The sequence below is a fragment of the Tursiops truncatus genome, chromosome 10 (assembly GCF_011762595.2).
Source record: "Tursiops truncatus isolate mTurTru1 chromosome 10, mTurTru1.mat.Y, whole genome shotgun sequence".
NCBI classification, from domain to species: Eukaryota; Metazoa; Chordata; class Mammalia; order Artiodactyla; family Delphinidae; genus Tursiops; species Tursiops truncatus.
In genome coordinates this window covers 100,933,241-100,958,400 of record NC_047043.1, presented here as the reverse complement: position 1 = coordinate 100,958,400, position 25,160 = coordinate 100,933,241, and the positions used below count along the sequence as shown (strand labels likewise).

At 54.8% G+C, this 25,160-nt stretch overlaps 1 protein-coding gene across 3 annotated transcripts; it reads right to left on the bottom strand.

Moving 5' to 3' along the window:
* Nucleotides 1-442: 442 nt before the first annotated feature.
* COPG1 (COPI coat complex subunit gamma 1) lies at nt 443-24,849 on the bottom strand. 3 transcript variants are annotated; one of them, XM_033865529.2, is made up of 24 exons: nt 24,694-24,849; nt 23,748-23,800; nt 23,004-23,084; nt 22,693-22,764; nt 22,485-22,564; nt 20,995-21,070; nt 20,692-20,784; nt 20,183-20,269; nt 18,887-19,044; nt 18,659-18,792; nt 16,984-17,051; nt 16,610-16,798; nt 14,597-14,692; nt 12,373-12,616; nt 11,504-11,579; nt 10,113-10,240; nt 9,604-9,729; nt 9,224-9,292; nt 6,527-6,669; nt 6,070-6,241; nt 5,371-5,468; nt 3,144-3,282; nt 2,811-2,909; nt 443-926 (listed from the first exon to the last, which is right to left on the bottom strand). In XM_033865529.2, exons 1-24 carry the CDS (start codon nt 24,728-24,730, stop codon nt 796-798), a joined length of 2,649 nt encoding a protein of 882 aa, XP_033721420.1. In that variant the 5' UTR covers nt 24,731-24,849; the 3' UTR covers nt 443-795. The 3 variants fall into 3 exon arrangements, with proteins under 3 accessions (XP_033721420.1, XP_033721421.1, XP_033721422.1); XM_033865530.2 differs by having other exon boundaries at nt 10,113-10,216; XM_033865531.2 differs by lacking the exon at nt 23,748-23,800 and having other exon boundaries at nt 24,694-24,826.
* Between the last annotated feature and the right edge of the window lie 311 nt (nt 24,850-25,160).

The window sequence follows — 25,160 nt, the reverse complement described above, 5'->3', positions numbered from 1 at the left end:
GTTTTTTAAAACTAGGCTTTACAGGTGTATTTCAGCCACAAAATTGGCAAAACACCTGGCTTGTGTTTAAAAGCCCAGCAGAGGAAACCAGGGACTTCTGCTCTGTAAGGGCTGTTCCTCCGGCAGAAGTGCAACGGCCACCTCAGAGCTGGCACTAGGCAACAGCCGGGTAATCCACCCAGACCCTCCGGCCTCACTGATCTCCTACAAAAGGAGGGTGGTTTAAGGGCAAAGACTCAACGCCTGCCAGCTGCTGTCATTCCCTCATCAAACCTGCACCGCTCCTGCCCCTGGGCATGGGGCTCGGGCGGGGGCCAGTGAGAGGGTCCTGCCTCATGCTAAGTACAGTGGCAAAGGGCTGCAGGTGCAAACGGGACGCAGAGGTGTCCTTGGGGGTAGGGACGCCGGACCCCTAAGCACGAGTCTGCAGAAGTAGCAGTCATTCAATAAATACATGCTGATTTTATTTATAGGGATAAGATGGTTCCTTAGCGGATCAATTCAAGAGGTGGTGCAAGCACTTTATTCATTTGAGATGTCCCTTCCCTGGCAGGCAAGGCAGCAAGTTCTAGGACAAGCTAAAACCACCCCCCTCTTTCAAAAGTTACCCTCAGCAGGGAGTTTTGGGGCAGGGGTTAAATTAAAAAAAAAAAAACAACCCCCCTCATTGATTCCTAATTGTTTTTGAATACAATTGGCTTGGAAAGGACTTTCCACTGGGTTCATAAGGAAGGCCTGACTTCTGCACAGTGTTGGGGGGAAAGGGTAGGACTTGGTCCTATGCAGGCTGGCCTCTTAGCCCACAGACGCCAAGACGATGTCCACTGGCAGCTCCTCCGAACTTCTGGCTGTCACCTGCATTGTTACTGTGTCCAAAAGCAGCAGCCGGGAGCGCACCAGGATGTCATGACCCCCCCGGAAGACGCCTGGAAGAGAAGAGAAAAGGACAGGTGTGTAAGGCAGAAGGGGGCTGAGAGCTGGGCTGAGAGGGCCACCTGCAACAACTGGCGAAGGCAGCTCTGGGGCTTGAGATGGGAGGGGCCCGCAACCAGGAGCACTGGCTGAAATCCCTGCGTGAGGCCCTGGGCACGTCACTTTACCTCTTGAGCTGCAGCATCATCAATGATCTCAGTAGAGATCACTCTACTAGCCGTATTTCACGCTTCGGCCAAGCTAAAATGAATTAGTGGACACATATGGCTTGTGTCTGACATCACAGGGGCGCTCACACACGCTAATGGAATCTAAGAGCACAGACGAAGGGACAGCCCCACCATGACAAAACCACAGCGCAGGTGTCTGCAAAACCCGGGGGACTGGGTTGCTTCACTGTGGTCAGAAATGATGGGCTTGGGGGCTGTCAGCTGTGAGCAGGGCACTGAAGCAGAACTACTTCCTAACCCTGTTTATAAACACTCAGAAAAAAAAATTTCCTTTCGTTCATTGTTTTAGGTGTGGTAAGTGTACTGCTAATGACAAAGGGTCATTAGCTTTTAGAGAAGCATACAGATCAGAAACATTTACATATGAAATGTCTATATATGGAGTTTGCTCTAAAATAATCTGGGGGTGGAGAATGAGTATAGGTAGAGACACTATCTGTTGTTGCAGATGGAGGATGAGTACTTGGGGGGGTCCCATTTTTGTGTAAATTTGAAAATTTCTGTAAGTGCTTAAAATCCCACTCCTATTAGAAAAGACCAACCAACCCAATAGAAAATTAGACAAAGGATCTGAAAACAATTCACAGAAAAGGAAATACAAATGGCACTTTGCATTTGAGAAGATACTTAACTTCCTTCAATATACAAGAAATGTAAAGTAAAGCTATGCGGAGGGTTTCCCTGGTGGCTAAGTGGTTAAGAATCCGCCTGACAATGCTAGGGAACACGGGTTCGAGCCCTGGTCCGGGAAGATCCCACATGCCGCGGAGCAACTAAGCCCGTGCGCCACAACTACTGAGCCTGTGCTCTAGAGCCTGCCAGCCACAACTACTGAGCCCGTGAGCCACAACTACTGAAGCCCGCATGCCTAGAGCCCGTGCTCCGCAATAAGCCACCGCAATGAGAAGCCCACGCACTGCAACGAAGAGTAGCCCCCGCTCGCCGCAACTAGAGAAAGACTGCGTGCAGCAGCGAAGACCCAACACAGCCAAAAATAAATAAATAAATTTATTAAAAAAAAAAAAGACTAGGACAATCTAAATGTTCATCAATACATGAACTGGTTCTACAAAATATGGTCCATCCATAGAATGGAATAGTAATCAACTACAAAAAAGACTGAGCACACAGTTTGGGAGGATGAAAAAGTTCTGGAGTTGGATGGTGTGATAGTTGCACGACAATGTGAATGTACTTAATGCCACTGAACTGTGCACCTAAATACGGTTAAAATGGTAAATTTCATGTTATGTTAAGAAAAAAAAAAAAAAGGAGGAAGCTCTGAGTATCGATAAGGAAGTTCTCCAAGAGGCACTGTCAAGCGAAAAACCAAGTGCAGAACAACATATACACCACCTGTATGTAAACATTTGAGTTTAAAAAGGGAAATGCGTACACGTTTGCTTTTACACCCCTACGGTCACAGGAAGGATATACAGCGCGCTTTATAATATAACACTGGTTGCCTGGTGGAAGGGAAACTGAATGACTGGCAGCAAGTGTTGGGAGGGAGACATTTCGCTGCAGGTCTCTTTATGCCCTGTGAACATTCAACGCTGTGAATTCTGAATTCCCAGGTTCCCAGGGGGCGCCCTCAGCCCAGGATGCGGTAGCATCAAGGCCCTTCCCACCAGAAATGCCGCTTACCTGCCAGGAGCAGCGTGTGCGTGTTCTTGTTGTCTGGCACTCTGTCTGACCTCTCACAAGGGTGCATTCCTAAGAACTTCACAATATTGCCCACAGCCTCTGTGGGGAGAAATCCCGGTGTTATTAACCCCCGATCTCCCCCTGGTGCCACCACCACTCCCCCATCCCCTGACCCCACTCTGCAGTTTTTAATGAAGTGGCATCTGAAGTACGTGCTCTAGACATGGCCCTGGATCTTTGGGGACTTGGGGGCAGGGGACGGGGGGAGCTCTTCAACAGTAGCCAAGGATCTTGTAAGGCAAGCAAGCTGGAAATGGCATCCCCAGGATTTACCTTCAAGTGTCTTGATGGTGGACAAGGTGAATGTTTCCTCCTTCTCAAACTCATCCCCTACCTCATCCCAGGCTGCTTCAAAGTTCAGCTTCATGACCTTTTGGATGTGATCAGCTATCGTGACTTCCAGATCTTCCAGCTGGGGAGATGCAGGGGCGCGTTAGGCACACAGCTCTAGGGGAGAGACACCTCCGAGCCTCTGCTCCACTCTGGCCACCCGCCCCTTCCCACCACGCAGCCACAGGTGCTCACAGCCAAGTGGTGGCCCCTCAGCGGAAAACCCTCACCTGTTTACAGCCATCCCTCAGTATCTGTGGGGACTGGTTCCAGGACCCCCTCGGATACCAAAATCGCAGATTCTCAAGGCCTTTATATAAAATGCTGCAGTATTTGCATTTAACCCACACACATCCTCCCTTATACTTTGAATCACCTCTAGGTTACTTATAATACCTGATACAATGTAAATGTTATGTAAATAGTTGTAAGTACAATGCAAACACTATGGAAATAGTTGCCTCGTGTGGAAAACTCAAGTTTTGCTTTTTGAAATTTTCTGGAACACCCCCCACCCCAATTCTGAATACTTTCTATCTGTTGGTTGAACACATGGAGGCAGAACCAACAGATGTGGAGGGCCCACTGTCCTCATCCTCGGGTGGCAGCTATGAGAACACATCACTCTGAAGCCTGGAGTAAGTGCCAGACTGGACGGGAGCGAGGCCTGCATCCTGTGACTCAGCCGTGTCCTCCCTGGGGCCGACACGTTGTACTGCCCTCCACCTTGAACTAACTACATAAAGGTTCCCCATTCATTCACCCAACAGCTCTTCACTGAGCCCCCACCCCTGTGCACGTGTAAGGTGTTCACAAGCAGGACTCAGCTCCTACGGTAGAAGCTATGCCTCAGACCCAGCCCTCCTGTCCTGGGGCAGTTCCCGCCCTTAGGTCATTGCTGGCTCAGGGAAGGCCCATCCTCAACAATGGACCTGGGAGGACACAAGTGACCATCAGCTGTTATTCGGTGACTGCCCCTCTGGACATGAGGGCTCTGATAATCTCCATGCCAGGTTTAGTATCAGGGTCTGCACTCAGATGGCACTGAGCCACTGTGACCGGGGCAAACCCCAGAACAACCCTGCACTCAGCTCCATGCAAGCTCTGAGCTGGAACTGAAAGGGACGTTTCAGTGCATGAAAGGACTGTCCAGCAGATGCAAACTGATCCAATTTCTCTAGAAAGCAATTTGACAGTATGAATCAAAGTCCTTTTTTTTTTTTGGCTGTGTTGGGTCTTCACTGCTGTGCACGAGGTTTCTCTAGTTGTGGCGAGCGAGGGCTACTCTTCATTGTGGTGCATGGGCTTCTCATTGCAGTGGCTTCTCTTGTTGCGGAGCATGGGCTCTAGGGCACACGGGCTCTAGAGCAAAGGCTCAGTAGTTGTGGCGCACGGGCTTAGTTCCTCCACGGCATGTGGGATCATCCTGGAGCAGGGCTTGAACCCGTGTCCCCTGCACTGGCAGGCGGATTCTTAACCACTGTGCCACCAGGGAAGTCCCTCAAAAAAGTCTTAAAATCAGACTTAGCCTTTGACCTAATTATTCTACTTCTAGGAATCTGTCCTAAGAAGATAACTTGAAATGCAGATAAAAATTTGTACCCAAAGGGATGCTTAATGTAGCATTTAAAAAGTGAAAATTTGGGAATTCCCTGGCAGTCCAGAGGTTAGGACTCCACGCTTCCACTGCTAAGGGCCCAGGTTCAATGCCTGGTTGGGGTACTAAGATCCCACAAGCCGTGCAGTGCGGCCAAAAAAAATTTTTTTTTGAAGTGAAAATTTGGAATCACAAATGCCAAGCGTTTAAGGAATACGAGGTCAAGTGAGTTAGGATATATTAAGATAAGGGAGTATCTTAAAGTCATTAAAAATTGTGTTTATGAAGTATTTGTAATGACAGGATAATACACTCTGGTTCTAAGTGAGCACAGCAAGATCTGTAATGTACAGAATAACCGCAATGATACAGCTGCCCCCGCCCCCCCCAGTCATTCCCAAGGACTATGGGTAATGTTTTCCTGTTTCTGTATACTTTGTTTTTGTATTTCCCAAGTTTTCTTTTTATATATTTTTTAAGTTTAAAAAAAAATTCTTTCAAAACCAAAACCAGCAAGAAAATGCTTCAAGACTGGCTGTCAGCTCCTGAAGCCTCCTTGCCCCAGCTTCTTACCACATACTCATCCTCATAGCCTTCGTCGTCGGTCTCCCCGGTGGTGGGATCGCAGTCCTTGACAGTGAACTTCATCATGCAGCTGAACGTGCAGCCCACTGCGGGGAGGGAAGGCCAGGCAGTCGGGCGAGGTCCTCTGTGGGCACGCGGCCACAGCCTGCCCTTTAGGCCTCAGCTGCATCTGCACTAGCGGCAAATGCCACCCGGCCCCACAAATCTGGACAGAGGGCACCGGCTTGTAGAAGGCAGGAGAGCCAGGTTGCAGCCCCCAGGAGTTGCCCTCACAGGGAAGGAAGACAGAGGAATGCAGAGATGCTGCAGGGTGGCTCCTGGAGAAAGCACCTGGTTTCTTTGGTTGGAGTGGACCTGGGACGGTCCATGTTTGTACCTGTCTCTGGGCCTTCCTCTGTGCTCTCTCCTGGTACAATGAGAGAGTCCTGGTTTGAGGACCAGGCGTCCTACCAGCCACGTGAACTCAGACAAGCCATTTGACCCGAGTCTTACTTCCCTGCTCCCCAGGGGTCTATGAGGAGGAAGTGAGCGGATGCGTGAGAAGCCCCAGGACTTAGCCGTCCTTCTCTTCTTCTCGGGACTGACCTCAAGGAGCTGAAGCTCTGACAGGAAACAAACAGCTGGCGCACAAGCCACCCGCCCCCAGGGGCTCCCACAAGGCCGGGGGGCATCTGCAGAGGGGCTCACCCGCCGTGGGGTCTTCCTTGGGCAGGGCCACCAGCGTGTAGCAGGTGCCGGGCTGATTGTAGGGCAGGCTCCGGGCGGGCACGTAACACAGCACCTCGTAGGCCTCCGTGGGCTCCATCTGCACTGTGACGTTCTCCAGAGTCTGGTCGTTGAGCGTGTTCGTGCAGTCAAACTGGACCAGGGAGCGGGGGGTGGGCGCTGAGACACTGCCCTGGACCCAAGCCTGCTGCACAGGAGCAGCCAGGAGGTCCTGCCTCTCACCCCAGGGCCACGCCGACGCCCATCCCAGGCCCCCGTCCCAGGCCCCGTGTCTGCACGTGGACACTCAGGAGCCACAGAGGCCCTGCACCAAGGACTCGAGGGACACAGCAGCTGGTCGTGGATCTGGCATCGGGCTGGGCTCCAAGCACCGGTGTGGGGTGCCAGGGCCCTGCGGGAGGGCCTCCCTCCGGCTCACCTGGAAGACCATGTGCTCAGGGAAGGTGTGTTTGGTGCAGCGGATCACGTACTCTGTCTCCGACTCAGTGAGGGCCACGGGCTCAGGTGAGGACTTGAAGAGGGGCCCCAGCCCCTGGAACTCGGGCACTGCCGCCAGCTGCTCTGAAACCCCCAGGCCACACGCTCACTCAGCTGCTCAATCCTCAGGCCTGGTCCTCAAGCTCTCCCACCCACTGCAGTGGTCACTCCCGACTTCCCGAACAAACCCAAGCGTTTCCTCACCTCCCTCACTGCTCAGCTTGTGCCACCCACATGAAACACCCCGCCCCGCTGTCCCACACAAGACGCCAGAGCAACCAATGGACATCAGGCCCAACGTCCCAGGCCTAAGCCATTTGGAGACTCCCTCAACCTTAGAAGCTCAGCAAGGATTCTTAAAAGAGGGAGACTGGGAAAAGGCTACGAGGAGCTGAATGCCGTGATGGCCACGGAACCAGGTGAAAGAACAAACTGGTCTTCGACATGGGGCAGTTAAGACGGTGGCCCAAAAGGACAGGCTGCAGATTCAGAGTGTTGCAGAAAACACAACTTGGTGTGGACGGTGGGCGTTTGGTAAGGCCTCTCCCTGCGGCCCACAGCCAGGTTCCAGCCCTGGCGAGTCCAGGTGAACAAGGCGTCTGGCAGCTGCCCCTATTCTACGGCAGGGGCAGAATTCCCCACAGAGTGGTCATGAATCACCTGTGTCAGAATTACCTGGGGGTGAGGGCTTGTTAACAACGCAGATTCCTGGACCCATCCCAGATCGGCTCTATCAAAATTCCTGGGTTTGGGATCCAGCAATCTGCATTTCTAACAAGTTTCCTCAGATGACTCTGATGTATACTGATATCTGAAGACCACTACTCAAGAGTTTTAATTTGTCTTCCCAGTTAAATTGAACTCCATGTGGAAAAGAACTGTGCCTGAGGCCAGGGATTTGACATTCTGCCTGAGCAGGCACTCGATTCACACTTCAGGGACAGGGAGAGAAGGAAGGCATTATTATTATTTGTCCTTCTCCCCCCACAAAGAGGCAGCCTGTGTGCCTGCTTCAGCCGTCTGAACGTGCAGGCGATAAGAAGCCCAGAGAGAGCCAGCTTACGTATTAGGAGGCACATTCAGGCCCCCTGTGGGCATCAGCCGCCAGAGTGCTTTTCTATGGGAACTGATTTCATTGGGCATCAAGTTTGCGGACACGCTGCCCCTTACTGCCTGGGGGACTCTGCTAGTAGCTATAAACTACCGCCCCTGAGTTTCAGACTCGTCATCAATAAAATAGATACAATCATCTTGTCCACAGGGTTGTTGTGAAGATAGAAGAGGCAATAGAGGTCAAGATCTAGCAAAGAACCTGGAACTTAACACGTGATCGATAAACATTAGGCTTCGGAAGGTTGTTTACAAATGGGCTTGAGTCCCTGGAAGAGGCTTCAAAGGAGTCTTCCCTGGAGGGCGTGGCAGAACAACAGCCCCCAAGATGTGCACGAGCTAATTCCCAGAACCTGTGAGTATGTTCCCTCACTTCGCAGAGATTACGTTGCATCTTGAGCTGGGGAGCATCTCCTGAATTATCTGGGTGAGCCCAAAGTGACCACAAGGTCCTGGTGAGAGGGAGGCAGGAGGGTCAGAGGCAGAGAGATGTGACTGTGGCTGTACTTCTGGCTTTGAAGACAGAGGACGGGGGCTCTAGGCAGCGAACGTAGGCGGCTGCCAAAGACGAACCCCTCAGAGCCTCCAGAGGGAGCTTGGCACCGCCAACACGGCGGAACCCATTTTGGATTTCTGTCCTCAGAACAAGGTAATACATTTGTGTTACGTTAAGCCACTAACTTCACGGTAACTTGTGACAGCAGCAAGAGAGAACTAACACACAGGAAACGTTTCGGATTACAGTGATCCCACTCAGCTCAGGATCCTAGTTTTGCTGAATCTGAGACAGTATGTTGATGGAAGACAGGGTTCGGGAAGGGAATGGAAAAGGTGGGATTTTGTTTAACTCAACGATAATTGGGAGCCTACTGCGGGGAAGGAAGGCACTAAGTGCAATGACAGAGAATATAGACGACAGAACGTGGAGAACTGCACAGGACCACGGAGGAGAAGAGAGGAGCTCGGGGAGGGCATCACCAAGGGCGAGGGACACGTGCTAGGCCTCAAAGGTAGGAATCTAGTGGATAACGTGGTCTGGCAACTGGACACGCAGCCTCTCCCCTTAAAAAATGCAGAGGGACAGATGAAAACCTAAACAAAACCCTGCAAGACAACGTGGACGGAACACGTCTGGAACCCGAGACAAAGGACCGTGTCCCTTGAGTCACCTATATGGCATCAGACATCCGGAACTGGCCTGGGCCTCAGGGAACTGAGCCTTAGAACCAGGGCCGAGGCAGCTCTGAGCCAGTTGGAGCTGGATCTTAATTCCACCGCCACCCCCACACCTCCCCTTCTTGCTGTGCAAACTTGGGCAAATCACTGTCTCTCTCTGAACGTCCGAATCTTCCAATATCAAATGGACCCAATAACCTCCACCTGAGGGTCAAACATGCTGTCTAAACACTCTCAGAGCCCAGCACTCAGGAGAGACTCAATCAATGACAGTTCCTACTCTTAATTCCCTGGAGAAGAACCGCTACCCTAGCCGCGGCCCCGGGAAGCCCCGCCAAGCACCACTACTCACCTTGGAAGATCTCCTGCCGGGTGGCTGCCACCTTCTCAGGCTGCTTGGCTGCTGTGATGGGGGTGCTTTCTGCAGGAACAAACATGCATGGTGACCCACAACTCCAGGAACGGGCCAGGGTAGTGTTGACCACGGTGCTGTTACTCAGGGATTATAACTTCCACCCCGCAGAGTGTGAAGTACAGAGCACGTGAGGAAGAGAGCAGGTGTCTGTGCCTACGTGTCTTCATTTCCTGTGGCCAGAGGCAGACGGGATAACTCCCTCCGCCCAGCACAGCCCCATCCATCCTGGGCAGGTTTAGTGACTTTGCAGCCAACGCAGACCCTCCAGCGGAGGCCTGGACCGGAGGGTCTATGAAAGGAGTGCAGGTGTTACTTACCTGTTCTCTGCTCTGCCATGGGTGTGGTGGCCAGGGGCACAGACTTGAGGTCAAAAGGCTTTTCTGATGGTTCTAGAGTGTACTGCTGCAGAGCCCTCTCCAGACCAGGGATGGACACGGTCAGACCTAGAGGCCAGTGGGAGACTGAGGTCCTGGGGTCGAGGTTGTAGGACCTTGGGAAACCACTTAGGCCTCTGAGGTCCCACTTTCTCATGACATCGTCCTTTGCAGGACTGATGTGGGGAGTAAACGGACATAGGAGAGGGACTTATAAAGGGTAAAGCACTCTGCAAATGGAGGCTCTTATGACTAACTAGTGTTTCAATTCACTGGGCTGTTTCCACCCACAGGGCTGTGAACGCAGGGCCCTGGGTCTCCTGAGATCACAGTGATGCTGTGCAGTTGCCATGAAAGCCCAGCCGAGAGCGTCTTGCCTCCGAATCCCCCTGCCTGGCGAGACTGCAGCTCCGTTACGGGGCTGCGTCAGGCTCAGCCAGGAAAAGACTCACCGTTTAGGATATAGCCTGCATTGAGGGCCTTCTGCTTCTGCTCCAGGACACTGAGATAGAAGGTGGCCCGGTCCCTTACTTCATTGTCATCGTCCATCACACACCTGTGGCCAGAACACAAGGTCCTCCTGACCAGGGTGGTAGGAGGGATGCTGCAGGGCTTCAGCAGAGGTCAGTGAGAGGAAGCAGGTCTCTTAAAGCTCAGTCCTCGGATGTGGACCCAGGCATTAAATGCCAGAAGGGCCCACGGGACTCTAATTAACTAGGAGGTGGCCGTATTCATACTCCCTGGACCCTCTCCCCAGAGCCCACCCAGTGAGGGAGGCAATCTCCTATATCCACAGCATACATCACAAAAGAATTTAACATGACCCAACAATTCCACTCCTGGGTATACACACAAGAGAACCGAAAACACGTCATACAAAAAGTCGCACACAACTGTTCACAGCAGCACTAGTCACAACAGCCACGAAGTGGAAACAACCCAGATGCCTATCAACGGATGTACCGACAAACAAAATGTGGTCTATTCATGCAATGGAATATTATCTGCCCATAAGAAGGAATGAAGTTCTGGCACATGCTACAACACGGATGAACCCTGAAAACATCATGAAGAAGCCAGACACATGAAAGGCGACACACTGTATGCCTGAGTTTATATGAGGTGTCCGGAACGGGCAAATCCAGAGCCAGAAGAAAAGCGAGTGGCTGACTAGGGCTGGGGGGCTGGGGGGAATTGTGATGACTATTCATCGGTACACTGTTTCTTTTGGGGGTGCTAAAAATGTTGTCGGGGCTTCCCCAGTGGTCCAGTGGTTAGGACTCTGCACTTCCACTGCAGGGGGCACAGGTTCCATCCCTGGTCAGGAACTAAGATCCCACAAGCCATGCGACATGGCCCAAAAAAAAAGTTTTCAACTTAGACTGTGGCAATCGTTATGCAACTCTGAATATACTAAAACCATCGTATTATACATTTTAAATGGGTACATCGTATGGGTCTCGAATTATATCTCAATAAAGCTGTTTTTTAAAAATAGAAAACACCTCAAATTAACGCCTAGGTGGAGGGATTTTTGCATGACATTATTTTTCATGCTTTTCTTTTTTTTTTTAATTAATTAATTTAGGCTGTTCAGGGTCTTAGTTGCGGCATGCAGGATGTAGTTCCTCGACCTGGGATAGAACCTGGGCCCCTGGCATTGGGAGGGCAGAGTCTTACCCACTGGACCCCCAGGGAAGTCCCATACTTTTCTGTGTTTCCATTTTTTCCTATAATCAATAGTTGTGTATCTTTTCTCCCCTTTTTCAATTAAAAAGATACAAAGGACAGCGGCCTGGGCCCAAGGGAACACTTGTCCACCAGGCCCGTGGCCTGGACTCACCTCTTCAGCAACACCAAGATACTGGGCAGCATCTCTTCGTTCTGCGCTCCGAACTTGGCCAGAGCACTGACAGCGCCTGTGTTTACGAAGCAAATACGATTTACTGCCAGGGCTCGGAACGGGCCATCCAGAGCCAAGCAGCCCCGACCCAGCAGGCCCAACCCGACACCATGAAACAAGGAGCCTCGGTCACGTGGGCACCACCCGGCCTCAACTCCTCGCCTCTCACGGGGAAGGCAGCCCTGTTCTTGGGTCCCAGGAGTCCTTTTCAGTATTAACTAAGAAGAGGCCACGAGAGCTGCCCTCAACTTCTGTATCCAAATGGCCTCAGCTCACGGTGAAGCAGTACACGACCATAAACAAGAGAACAAACTACTACTGAATGAGTAACAACTGCTGAAAGAGGAACATCTGTCCAGAGAGGGCTTGAGTAAAAAAGAGCAATAAATTAAAAGTAAAGTTAAGAATATGACGGTTGCACGTTGAATTGCACACTCATTTAAAAGAGTGAGTTTTATCGTATGTGAATTATATCTCAACAAAGCTATTACTAAAAATAAAAAACTAAACACCAAGAAGAAAGAAAGAAAGAAAGGAGGAAAGAAAGGAAAAAGGGAGCGAGAAAGAGAGAAAGAAAGTTAAACGACGACATATAGTGACACTTAAAAACAAAAAAATCACTAAGCCGAATTAGAGGTTAAGAACCATTCACCTAGATGACGCCCAAACATCTAAGGTCCTTGCTACAAGATTATAAAACACCGAGCTTGTGAGGCAGGGGCCCGTGTCCCCCCGGGGGCTCAGGGCCCTTTGCTGGGGGGTCTACTGCAGGGCAAGCCCGGGGCCCAGGGGCAGCCCTGCTGACCCACCTGCCCGGACCTCCTCATGCTCCAGGACCACTCGGTTGTAGATGAAGCGGATGTACTTGGAGGGGTTGTTGGTCTTGGGCCCCTCCTGGCCCAGGAGGTGCAGGATGCGCGTGGCCAGCACGGTGAACTCGCAGTCCTCGATGAACTCGCACAGGTGCGACAGCCCCGTCTCCTTGCTCTCCGAGTTCTCCTCGATGATGCTGATGATGCAGTCCACAATGGCCCGCTTGTACTCAAAGCCGCCCTGCAGCACAAGGGGCGAGCTGAGTGCCGAGGCTGCTCTCTCCAGAGCCTAACGGGACCCGGCACAGCGGTCCAGGCACTGAACCCGGTGACGAGGGCCCGGCTCTCCCGGCCTCGACCTCCCTTTTGCGTAAAACAAAAGGCTCGGGCTGAATGCTCGCTGGGGCCCTGCCGGTTCTAAGAGTAGATGGCTTAAGAGAAATATTTGGGACTTCATTTTCTTTCCAGGTTTGAGATAAAGGCAGAATGGGTGATGTGGATGCTGGAGGAGTGGGGTGTTAGTGTTTAATGGGAACAGAGTTCAGTTTCACAGTATGAAAACGTTCTGGAGGTTAACTGCACGCCAGTGTGAATGTACTTCACAATACTGAACTCTACACTTAAAGGCAGATAATAGAATTCTATGTCGTGGGTATTTTATGACAGTTTAAAAAAGGCAGAATAGGGCAGTAGAGAGACAAAAGATCCCGGGTCAAATCTATGCTCTGCCACTTACAGACTTTAATGACAGAAGTGGCAAGTGAGATACCCGCTAGGCGCCCGGCCGTAACCCGGCAACGCGCAGCACACGGGATGGGATGCTGGCGCATGCATAGTGCCCATCCCACCTAAGGAGCGAAATCACCACGCGGCCTAGCGTTGCCAGGTCTTAGAAGTTTTTAAAGAGAAACTGGAAATCTATCGAGGTGGTTTTCCTGATTTTTAAATAACGGCTACTAATTCAAAATGTGTAAAACTCTGCACAACCGAAGTAGAACTTGTCTGTGGGTCAAATCTGGCCCCTGTTCTCAGATTAGTTTGTGTTACGGCCGTGATAAGTCACTCTCTTTGTCTGAGCCTCAGGTACCTTCATAACAAGGACCATTAGTGTACTGACCTCATGGGTTACTGTGAAGAATAAATACGCTCTGTGAATTACACACGCGCCTTACATTTCAATAAGGCTGTTCGGTCAGCAGGTGTCCCCGCTATGATACCGGTTCTGCAGCCTGCCCGCCGACTGGGCACTGACAGGTTCAGAGTAACTGCAGGGCTTTGCCTGCAGCGGCACATGGCTGACACACCCTGGGCTGAGGGACAGACCCTTTTCTAGCAGACAGGGTCTCGGTGTCTGAGCGCTGTGTTCTAATGAGTGAAGCTCTCACGCTGTCTTCCGTGGAGCCACACGTTGTCCTGGGAGGCAGGGAGGTCCGGGAGAAAACCACGGGCTCTGGAGCCAGACACTTACTGACCAGGTGGCCACAGGCAGGTGGTCTCAGATCCCTGATTTTTAAAGGGAGAAAATAACGTCTACGACAAGGCCTGTTATGAGGATCACAAAATGGTTTATGCTGTGTGGTGTCTCCACTGTGCTGGGCCGTCAGCTGAAGGCACTCTAAGCCCTGCTCCCTTCTCATATTCCTGGGAACCCCAAAGGCACCCAAGGCAACGGTTCCTCTACTGCCTTGGTCCAAGGGCCCATCTGGGGCTGGGGCAAAGGGCCAGCAAATATCTGGGGACCAAATCTACTGCATGAACACTCTGCTTCTGCTCCTCTGAACGGACCAGTTTTGTTGAGACAACCAAGAAAGGTGGCCCACGTGAATCACGAATTCACGTCAGGAACAAAAAGAACCGATGTCACGTTATTAGCCTCAGTTTCCCAAGAAACCACCCTGGAGCTCCTGGAACGGCTGGAATATTTCTACGCGAGATGACACCAGACAGAGCTCAGTTTCCCATCTTCTACACAAGCGTCACCTTGGGGCATCTGCTGGGTCTTTAGAGCCCGGGTAGCGTGCCATTAGGGTTATCAGTGTGATCACAGTGACTGGTGCATGTTTACACTGCCAGCCCATGAGGAGTTTCAAGGGCCGCGGGCACCGGGAAAGCAGCCGGCCAGCAGGTGGACTGGGTACACCCGAGAACTAGTTGGGTGTGGAGCCAGCGGCCAGGCCACCACCCGCACAGGAGACCTGGCGCCCGAGCGCCCTGCTCTTACCTCCTCACGCAGCATGGAGAACAGGAAGCTCATGAGCACGGCGTGCTTGCGAGGGTACTTCTGACACAGTGCGCTGATGGCCTGGACCACCACCACCTGGGCCAAACAGACATGCGTTAGCGGCAGCCCTGCCACCTGGTGGTTACTTCATGCACCCAGTGCCAGCAGAGTCCTTCCTCAGGCAGGGCCAGGCCCTGGGAGCAACAGGCCAAGACGCGAGGGGAGCCCTACCTCCACCCTCGGGGGGCCCACAGCCCCGAGCCCCCCAGACAGGGAGGCATGCACAGAAGTCCCGAGGCCCAGATCCAGACTCTGGGTCCCTCTACTCAGACTTCAAGCAAAGTCCGCCAGCCCCTCCATCCCGCCTGTCCTGCTTCTCCCCTCCCCCACCATTCCCACCCCTGAGCCTTCCAGCTCAGGCTGCCCCTTGGGGTGCTCTGGCCCCAGCCCTCTACTCTTCTCGGTCTCTTTGGCAATCTCATCTCCTCCCGTGGTTTTAACCACCTCTTCTATGCCCCCAACGCCCAAATCTTTGTCTCTGGTCTGAGTTCAAGAGCAGTGCTTCCAAATGTCTACCACACAACTGCACCTGGTGCCCATGGGCACCTCAAACTTGGCCGCAATCACCACCATTACCCCCGCTTCCCTCCTCTCAGCCCTGACCATCTCCCTCCTTCCCCAAACGCATCCACAGCACCGTGAACCCCAACTAGAACACGGACTCACCTCTGAGGACGTTCATGCCCTCAGCTGTCACATGGCGCCCTGACACCTGGCTCTGTTCCCCAGGGGCTCTGAGACCAGCCCCCCTCCCGCTTCCCAGGCCTGCGGGTGCCTTCGCCTCTCTGCCCAGCTCCCACAACCAAGCCTCAGTCCAGTTCACCCTCCAGCAGCTTGGGAAGGATCTCTCTATATGCAAGTCTCGCTGTGTCATTCCACAGTCTACAAAGTATTCCTACAACCCACAGGCAGAGTTGATTCCGCCTACTTTGTATCATTCCTGCTACAGAACTCACCATGCTCTATCACAGTCATTCACGTTGCCGTCTGTCTGCCTCCTGCCCTGATTAAAGCTCTCCAACAACACACTAACGTTTATGTTAACTGTTGTGAAATAACATTGTTACAGAAGTTGAGAACAGCGTGTAGGGAGGGGAGGAGGGGATGGGAGTCTCCTGGTGGTGGTGCAGTTGAGCATCCAGTATCTTACGCAGTTTCACACACACACACACACACACACACACACACACACACACACACACACACACGTGTAACTGGTGAGCAAACTGTGGCCTGTGCCTGTGCTGTGACACTGTCCTGTGGCCCTGCGGGTGCTGGAGGACGAGGCAGCTGGGGGAGGGGAGCACGGGAATTCTCAGTGTATTTCTTTACAACCTTCTGTGAATTGTTTGAAAATAAAAGTTTAGAGAACACTACAGAAAACGCTTTAGCAGCTTCCTTAAAGCCACAGCTCTTTATCACGAGCCCCCGGGCCTCACACGGTCTCGCCACCACCTGCTCCGACTTCATGGCCTCCACTGGCCGCGAAGCCCCCAACCTGGCACTTCAGCCCCTAACCTGGCACTTCAGCCCCTTCCTCTTGTTCCCAACACACTTGCTTCTGCCTTTTCTCCCATGTCTTCTCAGGTACCTCCCCGGTGCAGCTCCTCCTGGGAACCTCTACCCTGTGGGGTTTCCTCCCTGCACTAGTGTGTGAAATTACCGTGTCCCACCTTGTTGACTGTCCCCCTCCCCTCCTCAGCAAGCAAGCTCCACGAGAGCAGGACAGGTCTGTCCACTGCTCTGTTCCCCTTTCTCCAAACTCTGCCCAGCACATGGCAAACGCACAAGAAACACTGAAGAACTTAACAAGCTGGCCTGGAGGCTCCTGGCCTCGCTGGACAAAAGCCGGAAGCAGCATCGCGCGCACTTCTGCCCGCCCTCCGCCCCACCAGCCCCACAGAACCTCCGCCCCGGCTCGGAGTGGGGACGCGGCAGGCGTGGGCTATGGACCTTGAACTCGTCCGAGATCTCTGACATGAAGGAGGAGATCTGCTTCATGAGGCGGTCGATGCTGCCCTCGCTGCCCGTCTTGAGGAGAGTGGTGATGGCCAGCGTGGCGATGCTGCGGTTCGAGTCTGTAACCAGGTTCTCCAGGTCCAGGTTACAAGCTGTCACCGCAGATGGATGCTTCATGGCCACCTGTTTTGATTCGGGAGGAAAGACATGAGGACAGGGACGGGGTACAGCAGGTCCCCCACCGTTCCGCTGGTCCTTCGGGTGAGCTCAGGTCACTGCCAGAGGACAGAGGCGGGCCAGGGCTGCACCTCCCGCAGGGCGGGAGCCGGGAGACTCCCCCAGCCCCACTCCGCCCACTCCGAACTCACCTTGTTGAGGGTGCGGACGGCGGCATAACGGAGCGCAGCCTTGGGGGAGCTGCAGAAGAGCTGAAGCACTGCGGGGAGACAAATACGGGTGCTGGGCTGCCGGGAAGCCCAGGGGCCCCCGCGAGGGGCAGGGACCGGGCACAGCGGCGGGGCACACATGCAAGGGCTCTGAGGCTGCGTCCAGCTGTCTTCCTGCTGGTGCCACCACCCCAACCAAGGAGACAGCCATCCTCTGCGTGGGCACCTGAGCCTCGCACGGACCCGTGGACACACTTGCAACCGCCCAGCGGTTCACACGTGGGAGCCTAGAGTGCCGGGCAGAGGGCTGAGCACTGCCTGCCGTGTCCCCGCGAGTCCCCACACGCCTGCAAATCAGCTCCCGTATCTCCCCATTTCACAGACACAGAGGCCAAGGCACAAAGGGGCAGAGCAACTGAAGGAACGAGGCTAGCAGCCAGGAAGTAGCAGATCCAGGACTGACATCCGGGGCTGCCTGCCCCGGGGCCCAGGCCGTTGCCCCACCCGGGGTCCCGGCCGCCCCAGCCCGTGCCTTGGCTCAGGAAGCTCAGGCTCCGGGTGCACTCGCTGGAGCGGAGAACATGACTGCTGTTTTCTGCGGTGTCTACGCTCCTCTCCTCATAACTTGGCTTCCATTCTCTTATACTTTTTCAGCACTTATTTACGGTTTTCTTAAACAACCCTTATTTTAAAAGCTCTCTGTTTGACTTTCGTTATTCTGGAACATGAGTAATAGAACAAGAAAGAACAAACATTCGAACCAGGGAATGAGTTCATTTAGTTCTTTTGCTTCTGTCGCCAAGGAGGAGGAGAGACTTCTCTCTGCAAATGTGAACCCCATCTCTCTGCCTGACAGGTTTGCAACCTTATTCTGGAGAGCATAAGAAAAGCAGGAGGGCCAACCATTCCTCAACCTCTGCAGCTGGAACTCTCTGGCAGAACATCATGGCTTCCATTACTAGGCCTGTCCTTCTGGGACGCTTGCCCCTTCCCTCCTGCTCCAAGTCCCACTTCTCAATGCACCCGCCTTCCAGGACCGAACACTTAGCCCACCGTCACGTGCCTGCTACCCCGACATGTAGTGAGATCTCAATGCTCAGCACAGGGGCCTGCACGATCAAGGCACTGATCACTCAGCAGCTGGCCCGACAGCAGCGGGAGCCCAGCGGATTCTGCTGCACGACCGCCCAGAGCGCAGGTGCCGCGTGCATCAGGCTGCCAGTGTAACGGCACGATTGCTATCCTTCCCGCAGAGAGGACAGCTGGCTCGCCCAGGCTCGCCCAGCTGCCCTGCCACAGAGCCAGTACTGCAACCCACGCTCCTGTCCAGACTCTGACCAAGCCCTCTTTCTCCTCCCTGAGACGGCCCGGGCCCTGGCTTCATAAAAGCGAGCTTCCTCCGCCGGGCCCTCCTGCCACGGCAGCCACCCGCAGGCGGCAGAGCGCCTCTGAACCTCGCCTCCGCCACCCGCCAGAGCCCAGGTGAGAGGCCCTGGCCCGGCAGGGAGCAGGCGCTGCCTGGGGACTGATGCCCTCTCTTAACCGTAGCCTGCGGCCCGCCTGAGGGCATTTCCTTTCTTTCCCGTGCCCCCTGGCCCAGGGCCTAGCTCCTGGCAGGCACAGGCGTGCGGGGCTTGGGTGGGGAGCGCCTGGTCACCTGACACGGCCGGGGCCAGCTCCTTGGCACTGCAGCCCGGCAGGTTGACGATGGCCGAGGCGGCTTCGTACACCACCATCTCGTGCTTGTTGCGCAAGCAGCTCTCGATGAAGTCGAACAGCGGGCTGTCGCGGCTGCGGGACAACAAGCGGCAAGAGGACGCTGGGGGGCCCGTCCAGGAGACGGGCAAGGCCTCGCTTGGCATGAGGGGGGACACAGTGCCACTACCTGCCGTCCTCCTCCTCCAGCTGCCGGCTGGCCACGCGGATCATCATGCAGTAGGCGAAGGGGGACTTGAGGCCGTGCCGCGTGAACTTGCTGATCATCTTGCTGACGGCCAGGCGGTCGTTCTTCCGCACGTGGTACAGGAGCCCCAGCGCGTGGTACTAGAGAGCGGGAAAGGGCAGCAGAGCACGGGCTTGTGAGGCCGGGCTCCCTGGCCGTGGGGCTCTGAAGGTCACGGTCCCTCTGGGCTCTGGCCTCATCTCTGGGATGGGCATCGTGGTCGCTTCCTCCAGAGCCTGGGTACGACCGTGCCCAACAAGCCACCTGGGTGTCTGCGGTCCTTATCTGTCCCCAATTTCAGCAAGGGCCTCGACAGGCAGCGTGAGTGCAGGTGTGGAGAGGACAACGGGTGCCACAGATGGAAGACCAGGAGGAGACCAGGTGTCTCTGACCAGATAGAGAAAGCGGGAGCCAGGCCTCGAGGGGGACACGTGTCGTAAGGTGCTGTGCAGATGTGAGCCCTCACAGCGTCAGACCTTACGTGTGACACCGTGTGACAGGTACTTCTGCCCCCACTGCCCTGCCCAAAGACTTGTGGCTGCTGCCGGCAAGGCTAGGTCTGCAGAGGGAAGGCACACGGAGTTACCTCCTGTCCCCTCTGCTCTTTCCTAATTCCTTACCGGGGTGACACTCAAGGGCCTTCTATGTGGGAAGCTTCTCTGACCCTGGGAAGGGTTTGAGGGGCCACAGCTGGTCCTGGAGATGAGACCCAGCACAAAGGGCACAGAGGGAGGGAACAGATGCCCACACAGGGAGGCTGCAGGTAGGCAGATGGGCAGAGGCTACAGAGGCTCTCATTTGATCCTCACAGCTTTGTGAGGCGAAGACTTTCTTTCCTGTTTTACAGACAAGGAAACTGAGACTCACGGAAATAAAGGGGTTCCTGGCTGAAGTCACTGAGGAAGAGATCAGCACACGAAAGCCCCACCAGGATGCTTCCGTGCATCACTACCAAAGCCAGCTGGGCCAGGTCAGCTGCGTCGCATACCCCAAAACAACACCCTGGCTATCAAAACACTCGATTATTTCGGTACCAGCTAGTAACGTCTCCAACCCAACTCCCCCTGCAAGTGGTGCCCTGGATTCTTTCCCCAAACCCCCCAAGTCTCCCCACAACGACAAAACGATTAAAGCCTGCTCCAGCCAGGGGCCGCCAGGATCTCCGTGGTAAGAGTCCATGCTGTCTGGCCAGGACAGCGCCACCAGCCTAAGTATCTTCAATATCACTGCTTTGCTCACCTGGACCATGATGTTATCACTGGATGCCGCCTCCTGGGCCTCATTCACCCAGCGCTTGACCACGTCGAAGCTGCACTTGAGCAGGTGCTGTGGGGCACAGGGCGCATTGAGGGGTGGGCAGGCAGGATGCTCTGCCATCACACCTCCCGGTCTGGCCACAGTTCAGCTGGCTCTGGGTCTTCCCTCAGACACAGCCCAGGGCCCCTCTGTCGTCCGGGTCCTCTGAGAAGTGCACAGACTCGGGAGAGCTCCCACCCTCACTCTCCCTGCCCTGGCAGACTTCCTGCCAGGCTCAAATTCCAAAAATCTGTCACCCCAAAGGATGGGTCAAGGCTGTCCAACTGGCCCCTCAATTAACCCAGAGTTCCCCGGGAGCTCTTCACTGAGAAGGGGGTGGGACTCTCAGATCTGGGGATACGAAGCTTTTCTTTTCTTTTGGAAAGTGACTTTGATGTTTCTTCAGTCTCCCAATCCAGCGCCCGCCCCCAGCCCCTGCTGAGGCTACACACCAGGGAAGACACCAGAGCAGAGCTGGAGACGCTGGGCACCTTGTCCACGATGGCCTGCTTCATGTAGCGCTCGATAGCCTGTAGCATGGTGCTCTGCGGGGACAAGGGGTGGGTGGGAGGGGGCCCGGTCAGTCCCTGCCGCCCTCAGGAGTGCAGGAGACAGGGTGTGGAGGAGGGATGGCCAGGAGGGAGGAAGCAGGCTCATGTCCTGCGTCCCCGCACCCCTCCCAGGAGCCGGGGGACGAGCTAGAGCACGTGAAGGGTGAGACCCCGCGGCGACCGAGCTGGCCAAGGGGGACTCACGTCAGTGATCTGGCAGAGGGCGCGCACGGCCGGGCCCCGGTAGCTGTCTTCCTTCCCAGTCATGTCCTTCGTCAAGCTGCAGGGACAAGGCGATGGCCTCACGCAGGGGCCGGGCCTGCCCCCCCGGCCCTGCCCTGCCCACCCCAGGTCACCACGCCAGTCTCCTAATGGGCGTCCTCCCTGTGCTCTTAACCCTTCCCCACCAAACACCACACAGCAGCCAGAGGGTTTTTCATAAAACTGAACAGACCGGGTCACTCCCCTGCTCTGACTGAAACCTTCCAGAGGCTTCCTGCTGCCATCCCCATCAGCCCCTCACAGAGACGTCCCCAAACAGGCCGTGCTCTCCACCCCAGGCCCTGGCACCTGCGTCCCCTCAGCCGAGCGCACTGCCCCCCTCATCTCCACCTCTGTCCTGCTACTTCTCACTCAGCCCTCAGGACTCCACTCAGACAGTTCCAGGAGGCCTTTCCTGACCCAATTTCAAGTTGGCTGTCCTCCTGATCTGCTCTCAGAGCCGTCACACTTCCCTAATGCCTGTCTGCTGGGTTACTTCTCGGTAAATTCTGGGGCTGCAGGGGCCATGCCTGTCGTGTTTGCTGCTCTATTCCCGGAGTTACACGGGGGCTGACAGACGATAAATATTGTCTAAATGAACCTACACACGAATGTATAACGTCCCCCCCGAAACTGTGGCAAGAAGCAATAAAAGAACTGAGCCCAGGGATTATATTTCAGTCCACTCTGTCCCCTGAATCCCTCAGCCTAACACTTAGTGAGCAAAGCAGTCCTTAGTGAGTGAGTCTGCCTGTGCTCCCCGTGTATATATACCCCTAGGTGTATCCTCCCTGGGCTTTCTCTTGGTACTCGATAGAGTCTTTGTGAAACTTCCGGCTGCCTCAGTTGACTGAGAGGAATCAAGGGAAGGAAGGCTCTGTGCCTAAGTTCAGGCCAGAGAATTAAAAGGGAAACCGCCCACCCTGGAGGTCGCCACTGGTGGGCAGGGTAACTGAAGGACGAGGGAGACAGGAGAGCAAAGGAGAAAAGGGCACGGGCGGGCTTCCCTGGTGGCGCAGTGGTTGAGAATCTGCCTGCCTATGCAGGGGACACGGGTTCGAGCCCTGGTCTGGGAAGATCCCACATGCCACAGAGCAACTAGGCCCGTGAGCCACAGCTACTGAGCCTGCGCGTCTGGAGCCTGTGTTCCGCAACAAGAGAGGTCGCGATAGTGAGAGGCCCGTGTACCTTGATGAAGAGTGGCCCCCGCTTGCTGCAACTAGAGAAAGCCCTCGCACAGAAACAAAGACCCAAACACAGCCAAAAATGAACGAAATGAAAGAAAAGAAGGAAGGAAGGAAGAACTGAGTTAAAAATTTAAAAAAAAAAAAAAGAAAAAGGGCGCAGGCAATGCGTAAGCCGAAGTCTGAGCGCCTGGTACTCGTGAGAAGATGGGCTCTGTGTCGGTGGATCATTCAGAGACCAAGACTTGCCTGCTGGTCACAATGATGACATCCTCTGCGATGCAGGACATCTCCTTGATGGTCAAGTAGCACATCCGACGGAGGGTGGGCTGCGCAAGAGATGCGAAAAGCCCTCTGACCCCTGGCACAGCATGAGGCAGCCTTGCTGACAGGAGGCCCTCCCACCACCCTGTCAGAGCTGCCCCCTCTGGAGGAGGGCTGGGGTGGGGACACTTACATCATTGGACTGAAAGAGTTTGGTCATGGCAAAGAAGGCCTCGGTTGCTTCTGTGGTCCCCAGGTGCTCCCCCTGTTTTAATCAAGAAAGAAGTCTCAGCTTGGGACAGACGAGCCAGAATACTCTTCCTGCCGGATCAGCCCAGGCCAGACCCTCGGACCCTGCAGAGGCTCCGTCAAGGGCAACACATCGGATTGGGACGCTGAGGGGACCCAGAGCTGGGCCGCTGGCTACAACTACACAGGGTCTGTGCCCCTGCCCCCAACACACCCCAGTACCATCTTCCCCACCCCCAAGCCTCACCCTGTTACCTGGTTTATGAGGTAGAGGATCTTGGTGAGGATGTGGGCACATTTCCGAGGATTGATGGGAGTTTCGTTAAACACGCGGGCCTAGGAAGAAGCGACCAAGGATATTACCTTCTGGCTGAGTTTATTTCCCTTCCCTGACTGCCCTCAAGCACGTCGAGGTCTGAGAAGGCCCAGCGTAAATAAATACACTTGCTCAACCTTATTTTCATAAGGAAAGAGTCTTGTTTTGCTTTTTTCTTACTTTACCTATTAACAACTCCTGAAATTTTCCCTAAATATTAGCTGAGGATGTGCTGACTTAGTAACTAATGGATAGTCAGACAACGCTTATTTTTATTTATTTATTTTTTGTGGTACGTAGGCCTCTCACTGTTGTGGCCTCTCCCATTACGGAGCACAGGCTCTAGACGCACAGGCTCAGCGGCCATGGCTCACGGGCCCAGCCACTCCACGGCATGTGGGATCTTCCCAGACCAGGGCACGAACCCGCATCCCCTGCATCGGCAGGCGGACTCTCAACCACTGCGCCACCAGGGAAGCCTGGCAACGCTTGTTAATTAACTAGAAGAAGAAACGAAGACAAAGAAAAAGACAGGCCTAATGAACACTCCCCGGGAACAAAGTGCCCCCGTCTTTCCAGGAGCAGGTCTCTCCCCTGCTGTCCTTTAAACCAGCACTCTGAACGCGCCCGCACGCCGACTAGGAACACTCGTGACGGAAGAGACAGAAGCAAATGACACTTGCCTCCTGGAGCACTGCGCTCTTCTCGAGGTGCTGGAACGGGTTGGAGCCTCCACCTACAGTCAGAGCACAGGCAGGACTGAGCACAGGCTGCGACCCTGAATTTCAGAACTCTCTCAGACGTAGCCAAGGGAAACATGTCCCAGTGCCCAACCTAGTCAAGTTCCAACTCCTCTGAGTGGCAACCAAAGCTCTACAAACTGCCAGTAGATCCAGCCATCCTCCTGCAAGGGGAGCTCCCTCCATCCCAAGCCACTGACTCACAGTCACCCAGCAGCCCTGGTACAGTCCTTGTGTGCTTCTCAGAGTGTCACGTCTTGCATTCATTTATGCAACTGGTACTTAACTGAGTTCCTACTACGTGCGGGACCACCACTTCCAGCGACTAGAGTCTGTGCTTGGCAGATATCACACGTGTAATTAGTTACACACCTCAGTATCTGACTGACGTCTGTTTCCTCCACTACGTCGCGACCATTCTAATATTCTGGGCTCGAGCACTGAGCGTCTCACTTGTTCTACTGCAATGTCAGGGCACAGTACAGCCTGGCATGCAGTAAGCGCTCAATATATGCTTACTGGGTAAATGCATGAGAGTCAGGGTTCTCAGCCACGGGACACTGTGCTCCCCAGTCCGGTCAGCACCGACGCAGCCCCAGCGAATCCCCACAAGAGCATCGCGCGCGGCGCCCTCCCCTAACAGATGGGGAAACTGAGGCCCAGAGAGGCGTGCGACCCGCCCAAGGTCACCCAGCGAATCGCGGTCCGAGCTTACGAGTGCGGGGCAGTGGAGCCTGCTCGGGCTCTCCAGGGCTTGCCACTGACCGGCGGCAGCCCCTCGCACAAGCCCCCGTCCCTCCCGGGGCCTCGGGTCGGGACAGAGGCCGCCGGGGAGGCCGCCGAGAGCCTGGGCATAGGTCCGGCCTCCCCCAGGCCTCGCCCCCCTCACCCGATTCCTCGTCCTTCTTGTCAAATTTCTTCAGCATGGTGGTGCCGGCGGGGGCGCGAACCAGCACCTGGCACGGGACTGACAGACTGACTACGGTGGTCCTCCGGAGGTTCCGCACGGGCCACTTCCGGCCGGCCACGTCGCCCGGCGCTGTGCGCAGGCGCACTCCGCGCTCCGCGCATGCGCACATCCGGGACGCTTCGCCCCGTCAGGCGTAACCCCGTCCCTGCCGGGAGGGGCCGGGGCTTAATTCGGGGCCTTACGCCCTCCTCTCGGTGCATTCGTTCCCGCCTCATGCCTGTGGCGGGAGTTTAAATGTGCTTTCGGAGGCGAGGCCCTAGCACGCTGGCCCGAGCAGCCGCCCACCTCCGAGGTGCTACCTCTTCTGGTCACCTCCTCCCGGAGGCCCGCCAGCCTCGCCTCACTTCAGCCCCTCCCCTGCCGGATTTCTCTGCCTACCTCGAATC